Source organism: Mercenaria mercenaria, chromosome 11 (genome assembly GCF_021730395.1).
Source record: "Mercenaria mercenaria strain notata chromosome 11, MADL_Memer_1, whole genome shotgun sequence".
Taxonomy (NCBI): Eukaryota; Metazoa; Mollusca; class Bivalvia; order Venerida; family Veneridae; genus Mercenaria; species Mercenaria mercenaria.
This window is the reverse complement of record NC_069371.1, coordinates 66201630-66223014: the sequence shown is the minus strand read 5'-3', so window position 1 is coordinate 66223014 and position 21385 is coordinate 66201630. Positions and strand designations below refer to the sequence as shown.

General features: G+C 33.8%; 1 protein-coding gene across 1 annotated transcript in view; it reads left to right on the top strand.

The window, feature by feature from the left end:
* Window positions 1-3989: 3989 nt before the first annotated feature.
* The window catches only part of LOC128546807 (uncharacterized), a 35563-nt gene continuing 18167 nt past the window's right edge, over window positions 3990-21385 (top strand). The window contains exons 1-6 of the mRNA XM_053518160.1: window positions 3990-4147; window positions 4339-4387; window positions 6497-6558; window positions 11661-11730; window positions 12779-12840; window positions 14974-15022. Coding sequence (XP_053374135.1) covers window positions 4363-4387; window positions 6497-6558; window positions 11661-11730; window positions 12779-12840; window positions 14974-15022 — 268 coding nt within the window. The 5' untranslated portion in view covers window positions 3990-4147; window positions 4339-4362. The remainder of the gene's footprint in view (window positions 4148-4338; window positions 4388-6496; window positions 6559-11660; window positions 11731-12778; window positions 12841-14973; window positions 15023-21385) is intronic.

Here is a 21385-nt window from a genome sequence, read left to right as displayed (position 1 = left end):
ATCAAGAAATTCTTCAAAACACACCTTGTGAACTTTGTAAAGCCTGAGGAATTGATGCCTAAGTCCCCCAATGCCCGCCCCCCCCCCCCCCCCCGATGGATTTTGGGATATGGGTAATCCTGAAATGAAGACGACAGAAACGGACAATTTACACCCTGTGAGACCTTAAACGAGCACTTCAGGGCGAATGGCAAATACTTAACCAAAAGACAATAGATAAGACTTTGGAATCATGGCCTAAACGCTGTTGTTTCATATACAGCTCTCACGGATCTCATATTGAGCATTTGTTATAATGAAATAAATTATCCGGTAAGATTATGCGTATATAAATTGTAAAATAGCGTGACATATTGTGTGTGAAACAAATGCAGCTACAAAGGTAACAAAACGTTGCAATCAAAGGTTGCAAAATAATAGTTGAGCTATTGTTTTAAGGGTTATTGAATGCAGATAAGGACAAAATATTTTGAAAAAGTTAACTACAATGATAATCTTGATGGGAAGTTAACATTGATGGATCCTAAACGACTATTCATTTTTTGAAGATACGATCGGTAAACACCTGTGTTTGGAAAAAAATGTTGTACTTTGGATTTATTTAAGAAATAATGTATAAAAACCGTGTTATTCTGGCGACGTATAACCGATTTTGAGTGTATTAATTTAGGTAAAACACGATTTTGCTATACTAATATTAATTCATTACTATGATACCGTGATGCATTTGTTTTAAAAAAGGAGTTCAAAACTTTCATTTGATATGTATAGTGGTTACATGATATGTTTAGTTTATTTTACTGTATGAGCAAGATCGTAACTGAACATGATTTTGCAAGCCTTTCATTCAAATTTAAAGATTCAACAAGGCTTTATTCTTTGAATGATAAAACCTACCAATAATGATTAAGATATATAAACTAGCCGCGTATTATGATGCTGTATTGTATTTTTCATACTTACTGTATATTTTCATATATTAGATAACAAACTTACAGCCATTTAAATAGCATGCCCTGTTTCTGTAGACTGAGACAGCATCCAAACGCTAGTATTTGCTCCTTCAATATAATGTTGTAACTCATACACTGGAATTACAGAAAATGGCAATGACATTGTGACAAGAAATATTGCATCTGAATTTAATTGTATTCCTATCCCTAGTACGTTATGAAACTGTCTTCTGCTTTGAAAGATCTTTTATTTCAACCTCATCTCTTCTTCCTTCTCTCTTTGTTCTCTTTCTCTCTCCATATCTGTCTTTGTCTTTGTCTAACTTAGATTTCTTTAAGACGTGAATAGTTTTCCTCACATGTAGTGTAAAGAAGCTGTCTACATTAAAAGCTTTTAAAGGTATTTTTCTCACTTCTCCTTCCTTTTGCCTTTTACTCTCTTTCTCATTTATCATCTGTCTGCTTCCACCTTTTCATGTAATTTTAGATGCAAAAGATCTCATATATGGAGATATATATTTGTCATCCAATACTCAGTCCTCTTTTATTTAATCAGTAGCATCTATTGTTAACATCACTCCGAACTTTTGTTTATTCATTTTATGTGACTTTGGGATGGAAAATAAGTTATTTTTATGAAATAAGAAACATATCTTAATTGTAAACACTGGATGTTACAATCTCTGTGTAAATGGTTATCTATAACGTAAAGTTAATTTAAAACCGTCTAATCGTCTTACCATAAATGATAAGATATATGACTTTTCATTCCCTTGCTAAATCAATTTTTCATGCAAACATTCCATCTCATCTCCAGGCGTGTGATCCTTTTATTTTTCACTGAATCAAATATTATTTTTTGCATTAACGTTCTCTTAGTTAATGGAACATGCAAATAATTAGTGAACAAATTCAGTTGATAACATTTTTTAAAATCGTGCAACAAACTGATTGCTATATTTGCCAAAGAAAACATGGTCCCAATTACTTTTGATCGCAATCAGTAATTTATGAATTAAATATTTCTTTTTATAGTTGTTCTCTTAAAAGGGGGGTAATTTTCTAAATCAACCATATCGTTTTACTTATAAGATAATTTTATCATTTTAAGCATTGCTATAATATGTCCCGGTACTTCAGAATGAACATTCTGATTGTAGTTTTTTTGTCTCTCTCCAATGTTGAGCTAAAACAATCAACTGCTGTTGTGTCATAAAGAGTGGTTTATTCTAAAACTTTAACTAAAATGAAATAGATAGGAAATACATTGACGTAATTTTAAGATATTCAGTTTGTACTATTATCAAATTATGGTGCATTTTGTGGTGTTTCATTTTTATTCTGTGGCAGCAATCTCAGACCAATGCAGGGCTGAGTGGTTAGAGGAGGTTGCTTTCGAATCACTCCCCCGTAACCTCTATGGGATTGAAACCCTTCAAGCGTTGTAAAATGTTTTCATGTTGTAAAGTAATCCAGCAGCCTTACCGGAGATTATTAGTTCTACCCAGGCACCTGTCCGTGCTTTTAATAATGCCAGGGGGTGAATCTAGGGCATTCCTCTACCATTCAAAACTAGAAAATTGCTATATTCCTAAGTTGTTTTGGTTTGACATAAAATCAAACAAAAAAGAGCATCATAGCCAAGTTCTTGAATACAATCTTATTTTGCACAATTATATCTTAAGTTTTACGCCACACCGATATAGTAACAGGATATATTGTAAATCTAGCTTTAATTGTAGAGGCAGACCCCAGATGATCCTCCTGACATTATTTTAGAAATGGGCGGCCACCTGGTAGAACAATTTACCTTCTGCAAGCCAGCTAAATGGCTCACATGACGACCTATGCGGGACTCGAACCTACAGTCAATGTGTATGGTCAAGTTTTTTGATACCAACAAACACTTTGACACATTGGTTCCCTGTTAAGTGTACTACATGACCAGTAAAATTGTCAAAAATAAAACACCACTGAAAAATAGATTGACGATTGAACTTTTATATTCTTTAGCTATGTAATGTAGTATTATATTACCTTATTATTAGTAACTAGTTAAAAATAGGGTTCTATAAGAGTAGAAAGATATTTCCCTTGCTATTCTTGTGATAATGGTTTTCAGCTCGTAATACATGTAGATAATTATTTACATTCAAACATTTATACTTAAAATGACTCTGGCTGGGCATTTCAGAGTCTTACTTTGGTAATTCACCGTATTGTTCCAAGTTCGCCGCCAAAAGAAAAACTAATCCTAATCGCAAGAATTACGCATAATACTGAAGGCACTTTTCGTCGCTTACCATTTGTTAATGCCACAAGAGGTCAAGGGAGTCATGCCATTTCAGTTGTGTTTTGCATCATTTTCCTTTGTATATTTAATTTTTGTCCAATCAGTATGTCGACATGTCAATAGATTGGTTATTGAAACCAAACTGCCATACACAATAAAGAAGTAGTAGACTCCAAGACCATTTTTGTACTAAATAATTAAGTTTAAATGTATGCCGAGCAATGTAGCAAGTCATTCAGGTATTCATAGCTCCTGCTATTTCTTAAAATATTGCATAAGAAGAAGGCCATGTTCAAGACTCATTCGCTCGCGATCGTGATAATTCATACCCTTTTTTAGGCTGATTATACAGAGCAATTGTTTAAAAAATATACTGGATTAAATGCAATTAAAATAAACTTTATTATAACATCGAGCACGAAAGACAAATTCTTACATTGCCTCACATACCCGTTCCAGTCCATGAAATAACTTCTATATACTCAAACTGCGAACATAAATTTATTATTATTGTTAGGTAGGTTTATTCTAGATAAACTTGTGTTACAAATAGCAACCATTAATACTTCAGAATCTTCTTGTATTCGGGAACATTTCCCATTAATTGTTTCATCATAAGAAAGTTAAATTCCCAAGGGAATATGTGCTATTTTTTACAGCATGCAGACAAAATGATATCACATGATCAAAAAGGCCGTACAAATTAAATGAGTTAAATTTAATTTATGTCTCTTTGCAGCATATTATAAACTTAATAACAAGATTCAACGAAGATCAACTTTATATAGCGCGAGAGAGAAACAGTTCTGAGATAATCTGTACCTTAGAGCATTTGGGCAACTGTAAATGTCCAGTTGATAGAACACAGGGAATACATACCTGAAGTCGTGACATAGTTTAGGTAACTATTTTGAATTGGATTTTAAATACGTTTGTTGATATTATACGTATGCAATTTAAGTAAGTAGAAATATTTATAGGAGGACATTTATTTAATCATAATGACGTACTTTTCCATGAAAGTTAAATAAACAAAAGTAGTGAAAAAATCCGTTCAAAGTTTAACATTTATTTTGTATCAATATTTTTCAGATTTAACGAGAGGGTTATTTGAAAATGGAACTGAGAACGAAACATGCAGGTAAAGAATATTATTATATTACCAATATTATTATATTACCTATACTTAAAAAAGATCACAACGGACCAGTATAGGATCCGCGAAGTAAATATAGTTTATATTTAAAAGGTATTTTATTTTCCCTAATGTGAGGAAATACTACAATTCAATTTAGTTTAGACCTTTTTTTGCTTTCGAGTTACAAAATCTGTTGAAATCCTTGTAAATTTACTCATTCTTACAGACTGACAAAAATGTTTTTTGGAAACCTCTTTTTTCTCTATGCGCATCTCAACAGATTCAGAAATAAGAAGTTAAACCGAGTATTGAATAAGATTTGTTCGGCTTTTGAACATGATGGCATTCAAAATATCCAGGCTGTTTTAGACAAAGTACATGAGATCAATGGAACAGGATTTCAAACATTGTAATCTTCTCATAATGAATGAAGTTTTTATGTTGGCATGTTAGTGCCGCCGTGGTCCTACTATGAGACTGACTTTAATATAAACCACGTGTAACGATACGAACAGGCCAGAATTGTAGTTTCAAAAAGTTGTCATACTTGTTTATCATAAATATTTAACATAAAATATTGTTATTGTAAACATACTTAATTATTTCTATTCTGTTTCTATTCTAGTGGTAAGCATAAACTGCAGGTATATGAGGTAAATGTTGTATTCTGCTTTAGCAATATAGCTCCTCAAGAAATCATTTATATTTTGTCTGTTGAATGCTATAGTGCTCAATGTCCAAGTTGATAAAATACTGAGTTTGACTAACCGTTGGAATTTATCCTAAAATTTTCTAATTCCATGTCCAATCTGACATGTCGAAAATAAATTTGCAAAAAGGTCCAGTGATATTGGGCTTAATGCTAAAATGCTAAAACTTATGCTAAAATGGGATTTAGAATACTGTAGCATTCATCTCAGTATTTGGTGAAAGAAACGTGTGTACAGTGTGGTGTGTGTTTTATATGCAGTGTATTGCTTATATGTTTCTTATATTCCCGACTTACTGATGCGTCATATGTATGACCTCGCAATGTCAGTCGCAGCAGCCACATGTATATCTTATATCGTTTGCTTTATATACTACACATAATACTGTACATGTAGTACTTTTCGTCTAACACTTCTGAACTTCGTGTAAATGAAACGAAACGTCGTTGATTTCAGATGTTCCAAGACGATGAATTTATTCAATTTCTTTGACACACACTATGTGGTTCAAGAGTGTTGGTGTCATACAATGTTGATTTATCTTACTAGTCTGTTTATCTATGTTATTTAGTTGTGTGTGGGTTGGTGTGTTTGTCTTTGGTACATGAATGTCTGTGCTACTGTGGTTTACATTGTAGTGTAACGGTGATTAAGAAACGTAGCATTCCCTTTGTATATTCATCCTTGCTTTACTTTCCCCTTCAACCCGCTCCCCCACCCACTTCCCACTTCATCCCCCTCTATCTACATTTTGCATATAATTAAAATGTATTTGTTGGATTTTTAAAGCAACCCGTCTGTAATATTTTTCCGTTACAGCTTCTTTTTGTTGTGGGCCTACTTTGCAAATGCGTGGCTCTGAGGCTATGTTTGTGGTGCTCTGTGCTTCCGAGAGAGCTACCCTTACCTATTATCTTTCAATATCAAATGAACCGGATAAAATACTGGACGACGCGAGTTCCATGCGTTTGTCCAAATATATCTTCGTACAGTAGTGTAAAAAGTTAAATTACCTTTTTATTACATAGTCTAATATTTGCTAACAATTTGTATAACAACAAAAAATTCCAAAAATAATCAATCGATAGATCGATTGTGGGAGATCGTTAGTTCATCCTCTGGCCTCGTCATACCAAAGACGTGAAAAATGATACTAGCAGCTTCCTTGTTTGGCGCTGAGCATTAAGAGGATAGTGCTAGGACAGGTTAGTCCGCTGTCAGTATAATGTGACTGGGTGGGGTATCATGTATCGTGTCTATGGCGTGATATTCCAGTGAGACAGCAGTATAAAGTTTGGAATTGCGCTTACTGCTACACGTAGACTGTCGTTTATATGACTGAAAATTTGTTAAACACACCAACAAACACCAACACACGCACGCTGAGTAGATCTTTTTTCAGCTACTGTGTCGAGAGATATACACCAAGGGTCTTCGACGGCGTTTCCCACTACAAGAAAACAGGTACTACTTTAATTTACACATGTGTCTTTATCGTGGCTGAAACATAATCATAAATGTCATTTGAGGTTCAATTGCTGCTACTTTTGTTATACATGTACGTTATCTCGCATACCAAAGGTTTACCTTTTCTTAATATATCTTTCTTTTACATTTATCAATATCTGAAGCCTGCGACTGTATTTTACCGAAAGCTGCTTTTAACTGTTGTGGTAGTTTAACCGGAAGAACCTGTTTTCAAAGAATTATGTATTTTGGTTAGCTTAATATAATTGTGTTGCTTCGATCGTATCCTCGTATTTAACCGTGTTTGATATTGTTTTTAAAGATGAGGGTCAAAGTGCACAACTTGGATAGCTTAATACTAGATTAAGTCAATTTGTATATCGGACTTATGGTAGAAAAATATTTGTGTTTAGTTTTGGTCTATTTTCGGGCAGTCATTTCTGTACGTCGTAATCACAACACCTAAATCAAGTTACGTTTACTATAGACAGAATACGTTTTTAGTTACACAGACTATTCAAATTAAAACGGCTACCATTTTCAAAGTGACTGTTAAATTCGATTAAACATGTACATATGGTCTTACTACACATGAATCACCTGATATTGATTTGAGTATGTTACAGAAGATTTTACCGCTCACTAAATGACCACCTGAAATATGTTACATGTACAAATATTGATGAGTTACAACTGCTCAAATGTTCATTATTCATAAAACAATTCAAAGGAAATTCATTTAAATAAGTATCATTTCAAGGGAATGAAGCATTTCGTTATTCAATAAATCTAATAAAGATACCGTCTTTTCAAAAGGTCAACAGAAATTAAAACAAGATGGTCATGGTCATGATAACCCTGGATCGCTCACCTGAGTAATATGAGCTACATGTTTAAAATGTCAAAGGGATGTTAAAATATTGAGAAAGTAGGTCAGTAGGTCACATTCATAGTCACTAAAAGTCAGTTTCGGTGTGTAAAACTGTATTTGTCATCCAAATTCAAGGCTCTAACTTAAGATATTAGGTCACTAATAGTAATGTTTACAAAATGGCATCTGCTTGGTATATTCTGAAAGGTAACCGTGTTTTGCACTATTTTACAAATTTTTAACAACTTTTACCTTGCCGTTTTTTATAAATTTTGAATAAGTTATCGTATCTCCTCAAGCTCAAGTAGAGACAAATTTCAAAGTGATAGCCACTATCCAAAACGTTGGCAGAGAACTCATTTTACCATTAATTTCAACAGAAGGAACATCAAACTATTGGTAAACAATTATAAAACACAAAATATAAATGTCAATGTCATTTTTTCTATGGTGCCTCAAGTAAACGGATTTAATGAGACAGAATTCATACTTCAACATTGAAAAAATAAGGTCGAATGATGTGTTTCTGTTTTGGATTATGCTTACTCCATTTAAAAATAACCTTAGGGAAGATGTAAAACCTACCTTAATTTCTTCCACAATATATAATCTAAGAGTGAAAGCAAAATAGAGAACTTTCACCGCGTGTAACTCAATATTTTTAAAGATGTGTAACTCTACCCCTTCTGTTTAAGTAGTAAATTCACTTTGAACACCAAGAAATCGCTTATAAGATTCATCTTTTTCCATTTATGTACAAAAAAATCAATAATAAGTCTTGAAAGAAGTAAAAACCTACTAGCAAACAAAAGAAAACAAGGGGAAAAAATGGTCCCAGTAGGGCTTGAACCAACGCACCCCTAAGAACTGCAGTAAAAGTAGGTTTATGGTAGGAACTGAATACTCTTCAAAAATAAGGTTCTCTATTAGTGATCTAATACCTTAAAAAAAAGTAGGTCAGTAGGTCGAGGTCAAAGTCAAGTGACCCCTAATTGCTTGGGGTCATCAGGAAATTATAATAAAACAGTCTAGGAAATATGATCAGAAAATTTCTAAAGTATTTTTTCCTATATAACTCATATTACAAGTGACCCGCGGGGCAGGGCCTCTTTTCACCCCAGGGGTATAATTTGAACAGTATTGTTAGAGAACCATTAGGCAATGCTACATACCAAGTATAAAAGACCTAGGCCTTGAACTTTCAGACAAAAAGATTTAAGAAAAAATCCTATATAAGTCTATATAAAGATTGGGACCCCTTGCGTTGGGCCACTTTTTTACCCAGGGTAATAATTTCAACAATCTTGGTAGAAGACCACAAGGCAATGCTACATACCAAATATCAAAGGCCTAGATCTTGTGGTTTCAGACAAGAAGATTTTAAAGTTTTTCTTCCTATAAAAGTCTATGTAAAATTGGGACCCCCGGGCTGGTCTTCTTTTCACCCAAGGGTAACAATTTAAACAATCTTTGAGGAAGTCCACCAGGCAATGCAACATACCAAATATCTTGGTAGAGGACCACTAGATGATGTCATATACTAAATATCAAAGCCCTAAGCCCTGTGGGTTTTCGACAAAAAGATTTTCAATGTTTTACCCTATAAAAGTCTATGTAAACCATGTGACCCCAATTGGAGGGCCATATTTGACCCTAGCGGATACTATGAACAACCTTGGTAGAGGACTACTAGATGATGCTACATGCCAAATATAAAAGCCCTACGAACTGTAGGTTTTTGACAAGAAGATTATTAAAGTTTTTCCATTCGGCTGCCATGGCAACCAGAGTTCTGTATGGAATTCAATTATTTGAAAAATCTTGAAAGGGGGCCACCTAAGAATCATTCCTGTGAAATTTGGTGTAATTCTTCCCAGTGGTTTTGAAGAAGATTATTTTAGAAATTGTTGACGGAGACACGACGCACGACGCACTACAAACAACGGACAATTAGCGGTCACAAAAGCTCATCATGGGCCTTTGGCTCAGGTGAGCTAAAAACCACATACAACAAATGAATAAGATATAGCTCTCATCGCTGAAATAGAAGTAACCTAATTTTGTTAAAATAATTGCCATTGAAAGCTACGTTAACAATATAACAATATTTCTTTTGTTTAAATCAAGATGACACCATTTTCAAAATGCTTTGCTGAAAAGACGTTAAATGATATATTTTCAATTCTGCTTTTATTTGTTTATAAACGTATTATTCTCCAATATCATTCAAAGAGTTGTATTTCCAATCGACTGACTTCTCGAAAACTCTCATACGTCAAATGTTAGAGTATATTTCTATAATCTGTTGAACATTGATTTATAATGTGTCTGCTTGTGTCGTTCTGAAACATACGTTACCGAAATTAGATAAAGGTAGTTACTAGACTTAATGTTTTATACACAGGTCCATACTGAGTTAAACTATATGCAAAAGTTTAAATACATTATTTCTTTTACAGGAATGAGTTTTTTTGTACTTATTAATAATTTTAAAAGACGCATATTGACATTTTAGTCAGAACTCAGAATTGACATCAATGACACAATAACCACAATATAAACATTGAGTCTCCTCTACTATTTTAATTATGGAAATATAATACGATTGTGCAGATCAATATCATCGTCCCGGAATATAGATGATATCAAAGTAGTCAAAGAATCATATCTATTTATCTACATTTGTTCCCCTACCCATGATGTGTATGTGTGATATGCTATAAGAACAACATCTGCAGTACTTATTTACATTAAAATTGACATCAGCAACTGAACATTAATACCTATAAAATCAAGAATAAATTTCTAACAGGGGGAGCAACAATCTAAAAACGCAGCCTCCCTGAACGCTTCTACCACGCGGACGTGCACACGACCAACGACAACCTGATGATTTCACTAAAGAATACAATGATCTTACTTTCCATTAGATATCAAAACATAAACACATTGAAAATACAAAAGCCACTGTACTTGAAGCCGCAACGGTACAACGAAACCCATACACTATCCTGGCTTCAGTATTACTTAACGTTATGTGCAATCTTGATGACGTATGTTTCATAATGTATGTTTCATTTCATACCCTATAATATGACTGAGTAAGTGTTTTGCAATGCCACTACGCATGATTTCTGCATAAGCGACCTTTAAAACATAGGTAACGTATGTCTGATTCTTAGATTTCCTCATTTTCTGTCTTTTTTTTTTTTGTTTGTGATGGCGTCGATCCGTACCTGAGCCGTACCTTAAAGTAGTAACCCGTATCAGTCCGTACTAGTCCTTACCGCTCAAGTAAGGATCGATACGGGTTACTACGTTTCTATCCGTAGCTAAACGTAGCTGTCCGCGCCGTATGTGTGACTGTGGTATTACATCTGAAAGTATCTTCATGTACTAAAAGTCAAAGTTATACACGTTAGCTTACTTTTACATCTGCAATAAAAGAAAACTAATGGTACCCCGAAACTTTCTGAATGGAACAGTACTTGGCTCGATGTATTAAAAACAGCTTATGGTCTATATGTATTACATTTGTACGCACGCTGTCTTATATATACACTGATTGCAAAATAGTATAATTTCAAGAAAATACATAAAATTATAAATCTTAAAGCAATTGTTTCACGTTGTCTTATCAAAAGATCCAAATGGAGAAAATTACGCATTTTGTCAAACATCAATTTACTAAAACGAGTATAAATTTTGTATGACATGTGGTAGGAAGCGACATACGGTCTTAAACGGTCCCGGAATAAATGCATTTAAGGCTGGTGTAGATGAACATTTGCCAAACTTCGGGGGTAATTAATCGAAAAACTATCCGACTCACCGAAACCGAACAAGTTAGAAAAGAGAGTGTAATAAAATAGTTCCCCGCTGAGAAAGGCTATGTACGTTTGTGACAGATCAACAGATTATATATTTAAGCATATAAAAATGGTCAATCTGAAGTATAATTACAACTATGCATTCAACAACTACTGTGAGGCCAGAACACCAAAAGTCATACTTTTAAGGGGACGGCTAAGCAAGTTGCAATTCTACTCCGTCTTTCCTTTTTTCGAAGTTAGTTGTGAGAGGATTTAACAAAGTCATCAAAAACAAGTCAAGTAATAACAGACATATGTTGTAAGTATACCTTTTTCGAAAAAAATACAACATATATCTAATTGCCAAAAAGGGGTAAATGTGTGTCATATTAAAGACATGTTTTCCTTACATTTAGGAATTAAAAAGTGCTGGCGGATCAGAAAACGAAGATGGCTCGGTTCGGAAGTGCATAAATCCGAAATATGGTAGGACTATACTACATCTTAAGACCAGAAATGTCAATGTAATCTCTGATTTACTCTTACTCGTCAATCTTTTTAAGACAATAATACAAACTTATTCGAACATTAGAAACGGTACTTGTAGCTAGAATACTATTACATTAATCATTTAGTCATTTAAAGGTTAAACTAAGCTCATACATGTAGTCAGCATCAATTCATTTGTTAAAGAACGGCTCCAATACTCATTATAAAAATCTTGTTATTGGTGAGAGAGATAGAAGGTTCTTTCTTTAGATAGTTAGAACTTCCATTTTACATTTTGATCCTTTCAAGTAAGTCGTGTGTAATTTTCTCACTTTATCTTATGTAACTACTGCTAAAGACAGCACATATATTGTAGAATATTAACAGATACGTGTTGAATACGCTTCAGTATATATAATCGCTATGATTCAACATTTAAATGTATACTGTTTTACAAAACAAATTGATTATGTGCATTATTATATGCATAAGTTACAATCAACATGTGAATTTCCTAGAATGCATACTAGTGTCAAATGACTGACTTGACCGATATGCATTCTTTTGGTTAACTGTAATATCTGAAAAAGTTGTCACATTTAACATGTTTGTACCACACTGCATTATCTGAGGAATTTTTCTTTGTACACAAGACGTCCCTTAGTACTCATTCCAGAATTCTACGATTCAGGAGAAATAATGACGAAAGTCTCTATTAAGGATCAAATTCTCTAAACACGGTGCTGTCTGAGAAATCCAGCATAACTGTCAGTTTATGCAGTCGCACAAGGTTTTTGTGATGTAGTAAACCTTTTATATTAATTCCAGCGTAGTCGTTGTATCATGCATGCAATATCCAATTGTTGATCGAACTGCTTGTCCCACAAATAGTAGTAGAGTAACGCTATTCACATATACACTATACTATATATATAACTATACAGCACTTTTGAAAATTGTATGACTTAAGTCGAAGAAGATCTTATCTATCTTTTTGTTATAACTTTCTACACCTATTATAACATTTGTTTTCAAACATCTTCAGCAAACGATACAAAACTGAATTTGGACACAATACAGATCCATAAAGATGAGATACGGAATCAGGTATATATTTTTATCTATCAACTTTTTTGAAATAGGCAATATCCATAATTAGAATATTATCCAGATAGCGTGATGTATTGTTTTACCTACGGTAATGATATATGCCTGTGTCTCAACATTCAGTCTCTTTAACTGCTGTGTTAACAAATCTACAACAAGGGAGTGCATAGTTTGTTCCCATGGTAATGCAAATTACTTGTGTGGACACTGTTTCCCCAAACCTATCATAACTATTGATCAATGAGAAGGGAATGGCTTTATAAATTTCGTCTCAATTTAATATACATTGTAGTATATTATTTAACAGTGCAACTAATAAAAACCTTTAATGAAAGTGCATGCGAGAAATTTAGCATTCTACCTGACATAAGACGTTGTAATTAGGGCAGTTAGTTTGACATTAATTAAACTACGCTATATGTGAACGTAATGTACGTTGTATAAATCATATGAACTGACTGAAGACCTCTTACATTTGACTTAACTCTGTAACTCATGAAACTTCCATTAAAAAGCGGAAATCAGTTTACTGATGTCATGCTAACACAACGAATAAAATATTAAACTGGGAACGAACTTGAGAAGCCACTAGACTGATAATAATTAAGAATTTGTCACTTTTCAACTTTTGTAATTTTTCTTTTATTCTATGTCATAGAATTTGACACAAAATTTCAACTTTTGTATTTTTTCTTTTATTTTATGTCATAGTGACAAGTGTCAGTCAGTCGTAGAGATTTTCGCAGAGAACTGATTGCAGTATTACATGATATTAGACATATATCAGTATTTTACAAATAAAGAATATAATGTGTCACAGTTTAGAATCTAGTCCAGGAAAGAACAAACCAAGTGCTTTTTTCATTAATTAGTAATTGTGAAATTGATTCAAATGTCAGCACAATGTTTCTTACATTTTAAGCTTCAATCCATTTTTTTCAAGAAAAGATAAAAACATAATTACTTAATACGTTTGGTTGTAAAGTTTTCAACATTACTTTTTCATACGAAATTTCGATTTCTTTAATGAAATAAGGAATAAAACCCCAAATGAATGTCCAACCACTTTGCGATGGATTCATTTTTGTTGTTTGTTATACCGTCGACATTATAACATCCTCGCAAGTTGCATTTAGGGGTTTTGTACATAAAGGATGTCTCACGAAACTCTTCTAGGAGCTTTTGCAAAATCTGTCAAAAATTAATAGCTGCATTAGATCGACACTCAAGTAGTATACTCATTAGCATGTCAGTGTATCAAGTCATTTCTCAAGAATCAATTCTAACAAATTGTAGTTGATGATTGCACCTGAGACAATCTTTCTGTCCTGCCATTAAACTCTGTCTCTTTCTAGACTATATGAATGACCTCTCTGGTTCCATCAAAAGTAAGGCGAATCTACGAGAAGATGGCACCATTGTCTTTCGGATAGTTCAATACTACCTTGACCTACAACCCGTAAAAGACAGCCTTTATCCCCTAATAGCTTTTGGAAACTGATTTGTAAAAGGAGTTATGTGTGGGTTGGAGGAATACTCGAAATAGAAATACAATAATTCAAAATACACTTATAGGCCCAAAACAACCGAAACTGCTAAACACCTGGGCGTCGCTATACAGAAAGATCTCACTTTGTACAAATAAATTAATAATATAGCAGCAGAAACATAACTGTATTTTAAATGACAAATCAAATGGCATTTGTTTTACTATTTTGTACCAGTAGTGTTTTCTTAAGCAAAAAAGAAAAAAAAAATACACAGGAGCAAGACCAGCAACTCGGTACTTGTACAACGTATATGGTCAATCAAGTGGTGTTATCCAAATGTTTTAAAGACTGAACCGGCAATCTTGAATAACCTATGTTTAAGCCTGCCTTATTTCGTATATTCCGTAAACTATATACACAATATGTTCCTATCATTTCACTGAGTGAAATCTAAAAAATAGTAAAATGTATCTGATTAAATTAAAATAACGCGTTATACTAAAATAGCGTCAAACTATGTTAATAAGTTCCGTTGCTAAATTTATAAAAAAGTACGAAATGTTTGATTTGTCTGAAATTCTGCTAGTAGCCTTACGATAATATACAGCGAAATTCTAACGATAAAACATCTATATCATTAAAGGACAAAGGATTATACAACTTGGACGGATCTGATGGCGAAGACGCTACAGGTAATATTTTAATATTTTCCTCAGAAAAACAATATGAGAAAATTAAACTTACCTGAATGTATCTTACCGTTTGACTGGGATTTATTTGTTATCCAGTCATTCTGTAAAGGATTAGATATAGATGCCGAAGTTCACAGTTTACATGACTTCAGTCTTTAGATCTTGCTGCAGATGGGAATGACTTTGAAATCGAGTTATCTGAGATGGAGGATTTAGAGGTTTATATAAACCCCCATCGAACTGCAATTTTCTATTTATTTATCTTCCACTTACCGCCGTATAGGAATCACAAAGACGTTTTAGATTTTTGTTGAATGTTTAAAACCAGAGTATAAATGGTCATATAAGTGTTATTAACTCACAATACACGCACGTGCCAAGTGTGTATCAAAAGACTCGGATAATAACGTTTTTATGAATCAAATTTAAAAAATAGTTCCATTGAAAATCTGACGTATATAACTCAGTGAACACAATTACGCGTAAATGATCAGTTGATAAAGTTTGAAACAAATCCATTGGTAGACCAAACTGATTACCCAACCACCAATATAAATGCTCTAAATTAAGATATTACTTCAAATTATTGACATACAAAATAAATGCTTGCATACAAAAAAGATTTGTGAAAAAACACAAGGTATAGGTAGTCACATTTATTCACGGGGACTAAAATTGAATTCAAAATGTAAAACGTAATTAAAATACGTTTAAAGAGCTAATGAATTGTTCTTTTTTAATGTTGTTGTATGATCAATGTGTGTGCGGTGTCCAACAGTCCGAGAATAACTTCAATCAAGTGTCTTATTAAAGTACAAACAATATTTTATGAACCAAATATTCTCTTAATACTTCAACACGTACTAGAACAATATACCGTTCAAGGCTTCCTGGAAGTTTTATAGATTATCAACAATTTAAATTTAATGGTTTTTAAGTTTTATCGGCGTATCTGTATTAGCAAAATCCTTGATTCTATCTATCATTCATTCAATCTGGCGAAAATCTAAGGTTTGAATTCAGCGTTGTTATATTTTCTGGTCCTTTGGAATCATGGAGTCCACTCAATAGAGATGTAATAGGGTTTAGCTAAAGCTGGTGCCAGGGGGCGTTAGAGGTGTTGCATTTTTCATTACCTCTCATGAGCAGACTCAGTCAATTCGAGTCTGCTATTATTGTTCTTAGTTGCATTCTATGCTTCCAAATGATCTTTGTATAGAGTGTATTGCTTATTCTTCACATATATAAGTATATGGATATAAAAAGTGCTGATCGCCAATCAGTTTAGTCAATTTTGGTTTCAAATTATTACTTTTTACAATTGTGTATAAACATGAAATTCAGTTTCAACAAACACGTAAAGGAATTTAATAGGACACCGCCAGCGAAAGTACAACTAGAGAGTTGAAACCGCGTAATGGCGCAACAAACGTCAGTCCCCCGCCATGTTTCGAAGTAACTTGACTGCAAGTTTTATCTCTAAATCAAGTTTTAATATCAAAAGGCACAACTCGTAAAGCACAAAAATGCCTGTGGAGGATAATATACGCCCGAAGGGCTATATCAAAGGAGGAATGGAGTACTTGGCTGTTAAAGCTCAAAGGTAAGGAACAACAACAACAAAAAAGAACAATCTTTACCAGGTACAGATATGTCAAAAAAAACTAAAACCGGAAGGTACCATCCATGTTGTACTACCGAAAAAGTGGTCTTGGTTTTTCTCTATGGCCAATTAAAGAAGTTACAAAAAAGCTATTTATAGTAACATTAAAGGGAAGTAATGCAATACAAATATTTCAAGCGAACAAAAAGAGATCTACCAAATAAAATCAAGAGCACCGCAAAGCAGAGCAATACAGACATAAAAAAGTCATATTACATTTGACCCCTAAGTGTGACATCGACCTTGAAGCGAGCCATCAATAACATGCGCTCTGCAAGTTGTCTTGATGTGGTGAACATTTGTGTCAAGTATAATTGAAATCCATCAAGAGGTTGAAGATTTACAGAGCGGACACGTAATTGCTAACAGACAGGCAGACGGACGGACACCGCGGGTGTTTTCACGATAGTTGTCCCGGTTTCACTGTCGGCTGCTGCACCACCATGTTTAAAAATTCATTCTCCATGTTCTTCACCTTAGGTTGATTTTTCAACTTGCGTATCGATTCAAGTTTCAAGTCCACCTTTGTTACTTTTAATGAATCAATGTTTCACTCTATTACAACACAATTATTTCACAGCGGACACTTTCAGCTATTTAATATATTTTCTTCTCAGCCGTGTAAATAGAGAATAACAGGTTACTGTGTTTTGAGAAAGGGTTTCTAAGACGAGGCTAGATATGGTCCTGGAAGGAGCGAGGCTTGCCGAGTCTGAGAAATCCCTTTCTCAAAAGACAGTAACCTGTTATTCTATTTATCATGCCACAATTTATTTACAACTTTTATCCTACCATTATGCGAAATAAAGTACAAAAGTAGGGGTGGACCAAATTTTGCTGTTTTGCCGGACTTCTTTTTTTTCTTCAAAATGACGCCATCTTGTTTTTTAGAATAACTGCTAAAAGACATTTACGCCAATATTTTTATAAACGCGCTCTAATAGGTACGTGAGACCATGCCAATAATGTATAGCGTATGCCTACCATATTTGCAATTACCACAAAAATGTTTTTATAACGGAAACGCTCGTAGGAACGGAAAATGTCTCATGCAAAGCGTTTGTTCAGGATTTTAGCTCTCTGCATTTACATCATGGAATATTGCATCTGGAATGAACTTTCATGGAATTTAATTCACTTCAAACGTTTGCCTTGTGAGAATGGGTGTCCGTCTAGCAACTGAATTTCGGATAAAATTTCACTTGGGAACAAATTGAAATTATTCGTTCGTGTTCAGCAAAACAGAGATGTAGTTACAAAACACAAGGTTAGCATTTGTTGTTTTTTTCCGCTTTTTCATATTTGGGATTTTAAAGACCTACTTCAGTGTCGTATGAGGGCGTAATAATTTTTAAATGCAAAATGGACACAATCTAATGTCCTTAGATTTAATCATAGTTTTAAACAGTGCAAAGTGTTCTCAAGTCACTGACCTGAGAAAGCATGCTTTTCTCAGACATGCTTTATCAGGCAGTTGCTATAGTAATGGCATGATAATATATATGCTTCAGATGTCTCTTAAAGGCTCTATTTGTGTATATAAAGTTTATGTTAGCTTCACAGTTTCTGTATATCAGTTATGTCACCCTTAAATCACCCATGAATGTACTGTCTAGAGTATTATCTGATTCGCGTTTGTTCCTTCTATGAACAATTTCAAAGTATCTATCTCGAGTCAATATTCTAGTATTCAATTATGTAGTTCATACAATTCTACTGTTAACATTCAATAATTTACTACTTATGCAGTGTTGAATCATTCAAACTCCTTCTTTCTTAATTCAGTAATGCGCTATGTTAAGTTTTAAATTGTTACACAATGGTGCTAACGTTACACATGCCGTGATTATTTATCATTTCACATTTTATATCATTTCACAGTACTCTTCTCAATTCCAGTATTATTCAATCAAATTTGATCAAACACATGATTTCAATCTCTCAAACTGTTTTTAAAAACTATTCATTCAATTAAATTTTAAAACTGTACTTTTCATCTATATTAGCATGTTTCAAATAAATAAGTCTCCTCATGTTAAATTGTAATATCCAATTAAAAATGTAGCCAAAATTTGTCATAGTGGCCAGGAACAGTTAAACTGCTACATGATGTTAACTCAAGAATGCTTGGAAGTAGGATAATTAAAACTCAAGGGCATGACCAGCAAATGGTCAAGTTCAGGATCAGAGGGACCAAGAATAACTGCGACCAGACCTAAAAGAAAATACCTCTGTACATGTTAAGTTCTACCCCTAGGTACTCTATAAGAACCATGGTCATGAACGGGAAAATATACTAACCTGTTTCAATCGGGCATTTCAATACTAAAACACGCTGTTCGGTAAATGTGTACTATGGATATCGAACAAGTGGTAATTTATCTTCCATTGTGTACTAGTCACATTTCTTCAATACTTATTATCTTAGAGAAACAACGCGTAGTTTATTGTTTCTTTTTTTAACGTGATATAACAACTTGGTTGAACGTCCATAGTGAAGTTACGGTCTAGATTACAAAACCATTCTGACTGGCTGATTTGAAAATATATGTCAGTCGTCGTTTAACTACACGTGTAGGCTAAAATGAGTATATGCAGCATAAATGTGAAAAATGAATTAAATAAACAGAACAAATATATGCCAATGTATGACTTTAAATTCAAAATCATATATAAAATGAATTACATTCATCAATTTTTTTATTGTAAAACTGTGAATATTTTGCATTCTGTTTTTGTTTGTTTACATTTCGCCTAACATGTGTTCACCGCCTTGTCTGACCTCTGGACCGGATGTTTATTAGGGAAGTTTACGCAATTTTTCTGTAACTTTGACGAAAACATAAAATATGTGCAGTATCTCTGCAATATTGAATATTGAGACAATGTAACTGGCGCAAGATGAAAGTTCAATTATCGCTTGTTCGATATGCTAGGTACCCATTTCCCGAATGCGCATTTTAGGTGAGAAGTGTACAAATAAAATGAGTTAGTGCACTTTCCCGTTCATAACCATGGTTCTTACAGAATACCTAGCGATAGGGTATAACATGTACAGAGGCATTTTCTTTCTGGTCTGGTGCCAGTGCCCTGAATAGTTAATTGGTTTCCGGATGAAAAATCAAGAACGTTTGGGCCTAGAATCAAGAATTTTAAGAAAAGGTTGGTAATGATTAACAGATGGCCCCTATTGATTTTGAGGTCATTAGGTCAATGGCCAAGGTCAAGGTGACACGGAAAAGTTAAACGGTTTCCGGATGATAACTCAACGCCTGGGCCTAGCCAGTTATAGAGAGCTTAATCATTGCCAGCAGATATTCTCTATTGGTTTTGATATAAGTAGATCAACGTTCGAGGTCACAATGACCTAGAACAATAGTACTTTAGCCCGCCCGCTTAGCTCAGTAAGGATAGCGTTGGTCTACGGATCGTGGGGTCGAGCGTTCGATCCCCGGGCGGGGCGTATGTTCTCCGTGACTATTTAATAAAAGACTTTGTGTCTGAAATCATTCCTCCTCCACCTCTGAAAATTCATGTGGGGAAGTTGGCAGTTACTTGCGGAGGACAGGTTTGTACTGGTACAGAATCTAGGAACACTGGTTAGGTTAACTGCCCGCCGTAACATGACTGAAATACTGTTGCAATATGGCGTTAAACCCAAAACAAACAAAACTTTCTGCCAAATTAGACAATGCCTTCATCTAACAAAATTTGATACGGAAGTCACTTGACGGATAAATGACCCGTAATGATTGTTTTGAGGTCAGTAGGTTAAGCGTCAAGTGCACAGTGAACAAATAATTTCTGTTTCTAGTGCAGTTACTGAATGCATCAAGGGGGGATATCTTCTAGCTTTATCTAATTAAATAAACATACTTTACATGGAAAGGAAACTAGAGAGTTCTAAACGGGCGTCTGAATATTAATATAATAATAGTTTACTCACGCTTAAATGCACGGAAATGTGATGATTGTTTGGATTTGATAACTGATTCGAACAAAAATATATGAATGCGTAATTTTGGTTTAAACATACTAACCAATTATTATTAGTCTGCCTGAATTGGTGATGGCGGCTTGATTGTAAAACGCACATGCAATTTCGATATCGGCTTGAGCAATAATATATTGTTCTTACGAAAATGCATGGTTTATAATATCAAATGTATCTCAATTTTCCTGTTCTAACCAAAATGCATGGATTTATTATTATAGCAGCTTGATTGTTGTAAGTAATTTGAAAATAAATGAATTTGATAATTATGTTGGTTTAATTTTGTAAAGATGCTGATGATTTACATATAGTTATTTGAATTTTCCGTTGCAATACATGTTGTAAATTAGAGAAATCGTCAATGTTGATACTTCAGATATTCAAAAAATAATGGCATTTTTATTTTGGCTGCCGGAATCCTGAAGTTGTACACGATTGTTTTTACCTGCTTTTATGGGTGCGTTTGGGTGCGTGTGAATCTAAAGCGGTGTTTTACAATGTTCTTGTATCTTACTTGTCTGTTTTTCAATGTTAGTTGGGTGTGTTTGTGCGTCTTGTTACGTCAGAGGGTAACAATTTCTTGTTACAGTGAATAAAAGTAACAGAAAGACAAACCAGCAACTTTACAAATAACAAAATTTTATTCATGAATTTAAGTAAAAATCCGAATACCTTTGAAAATGACAAAAAGCTTTAAAATTCAATC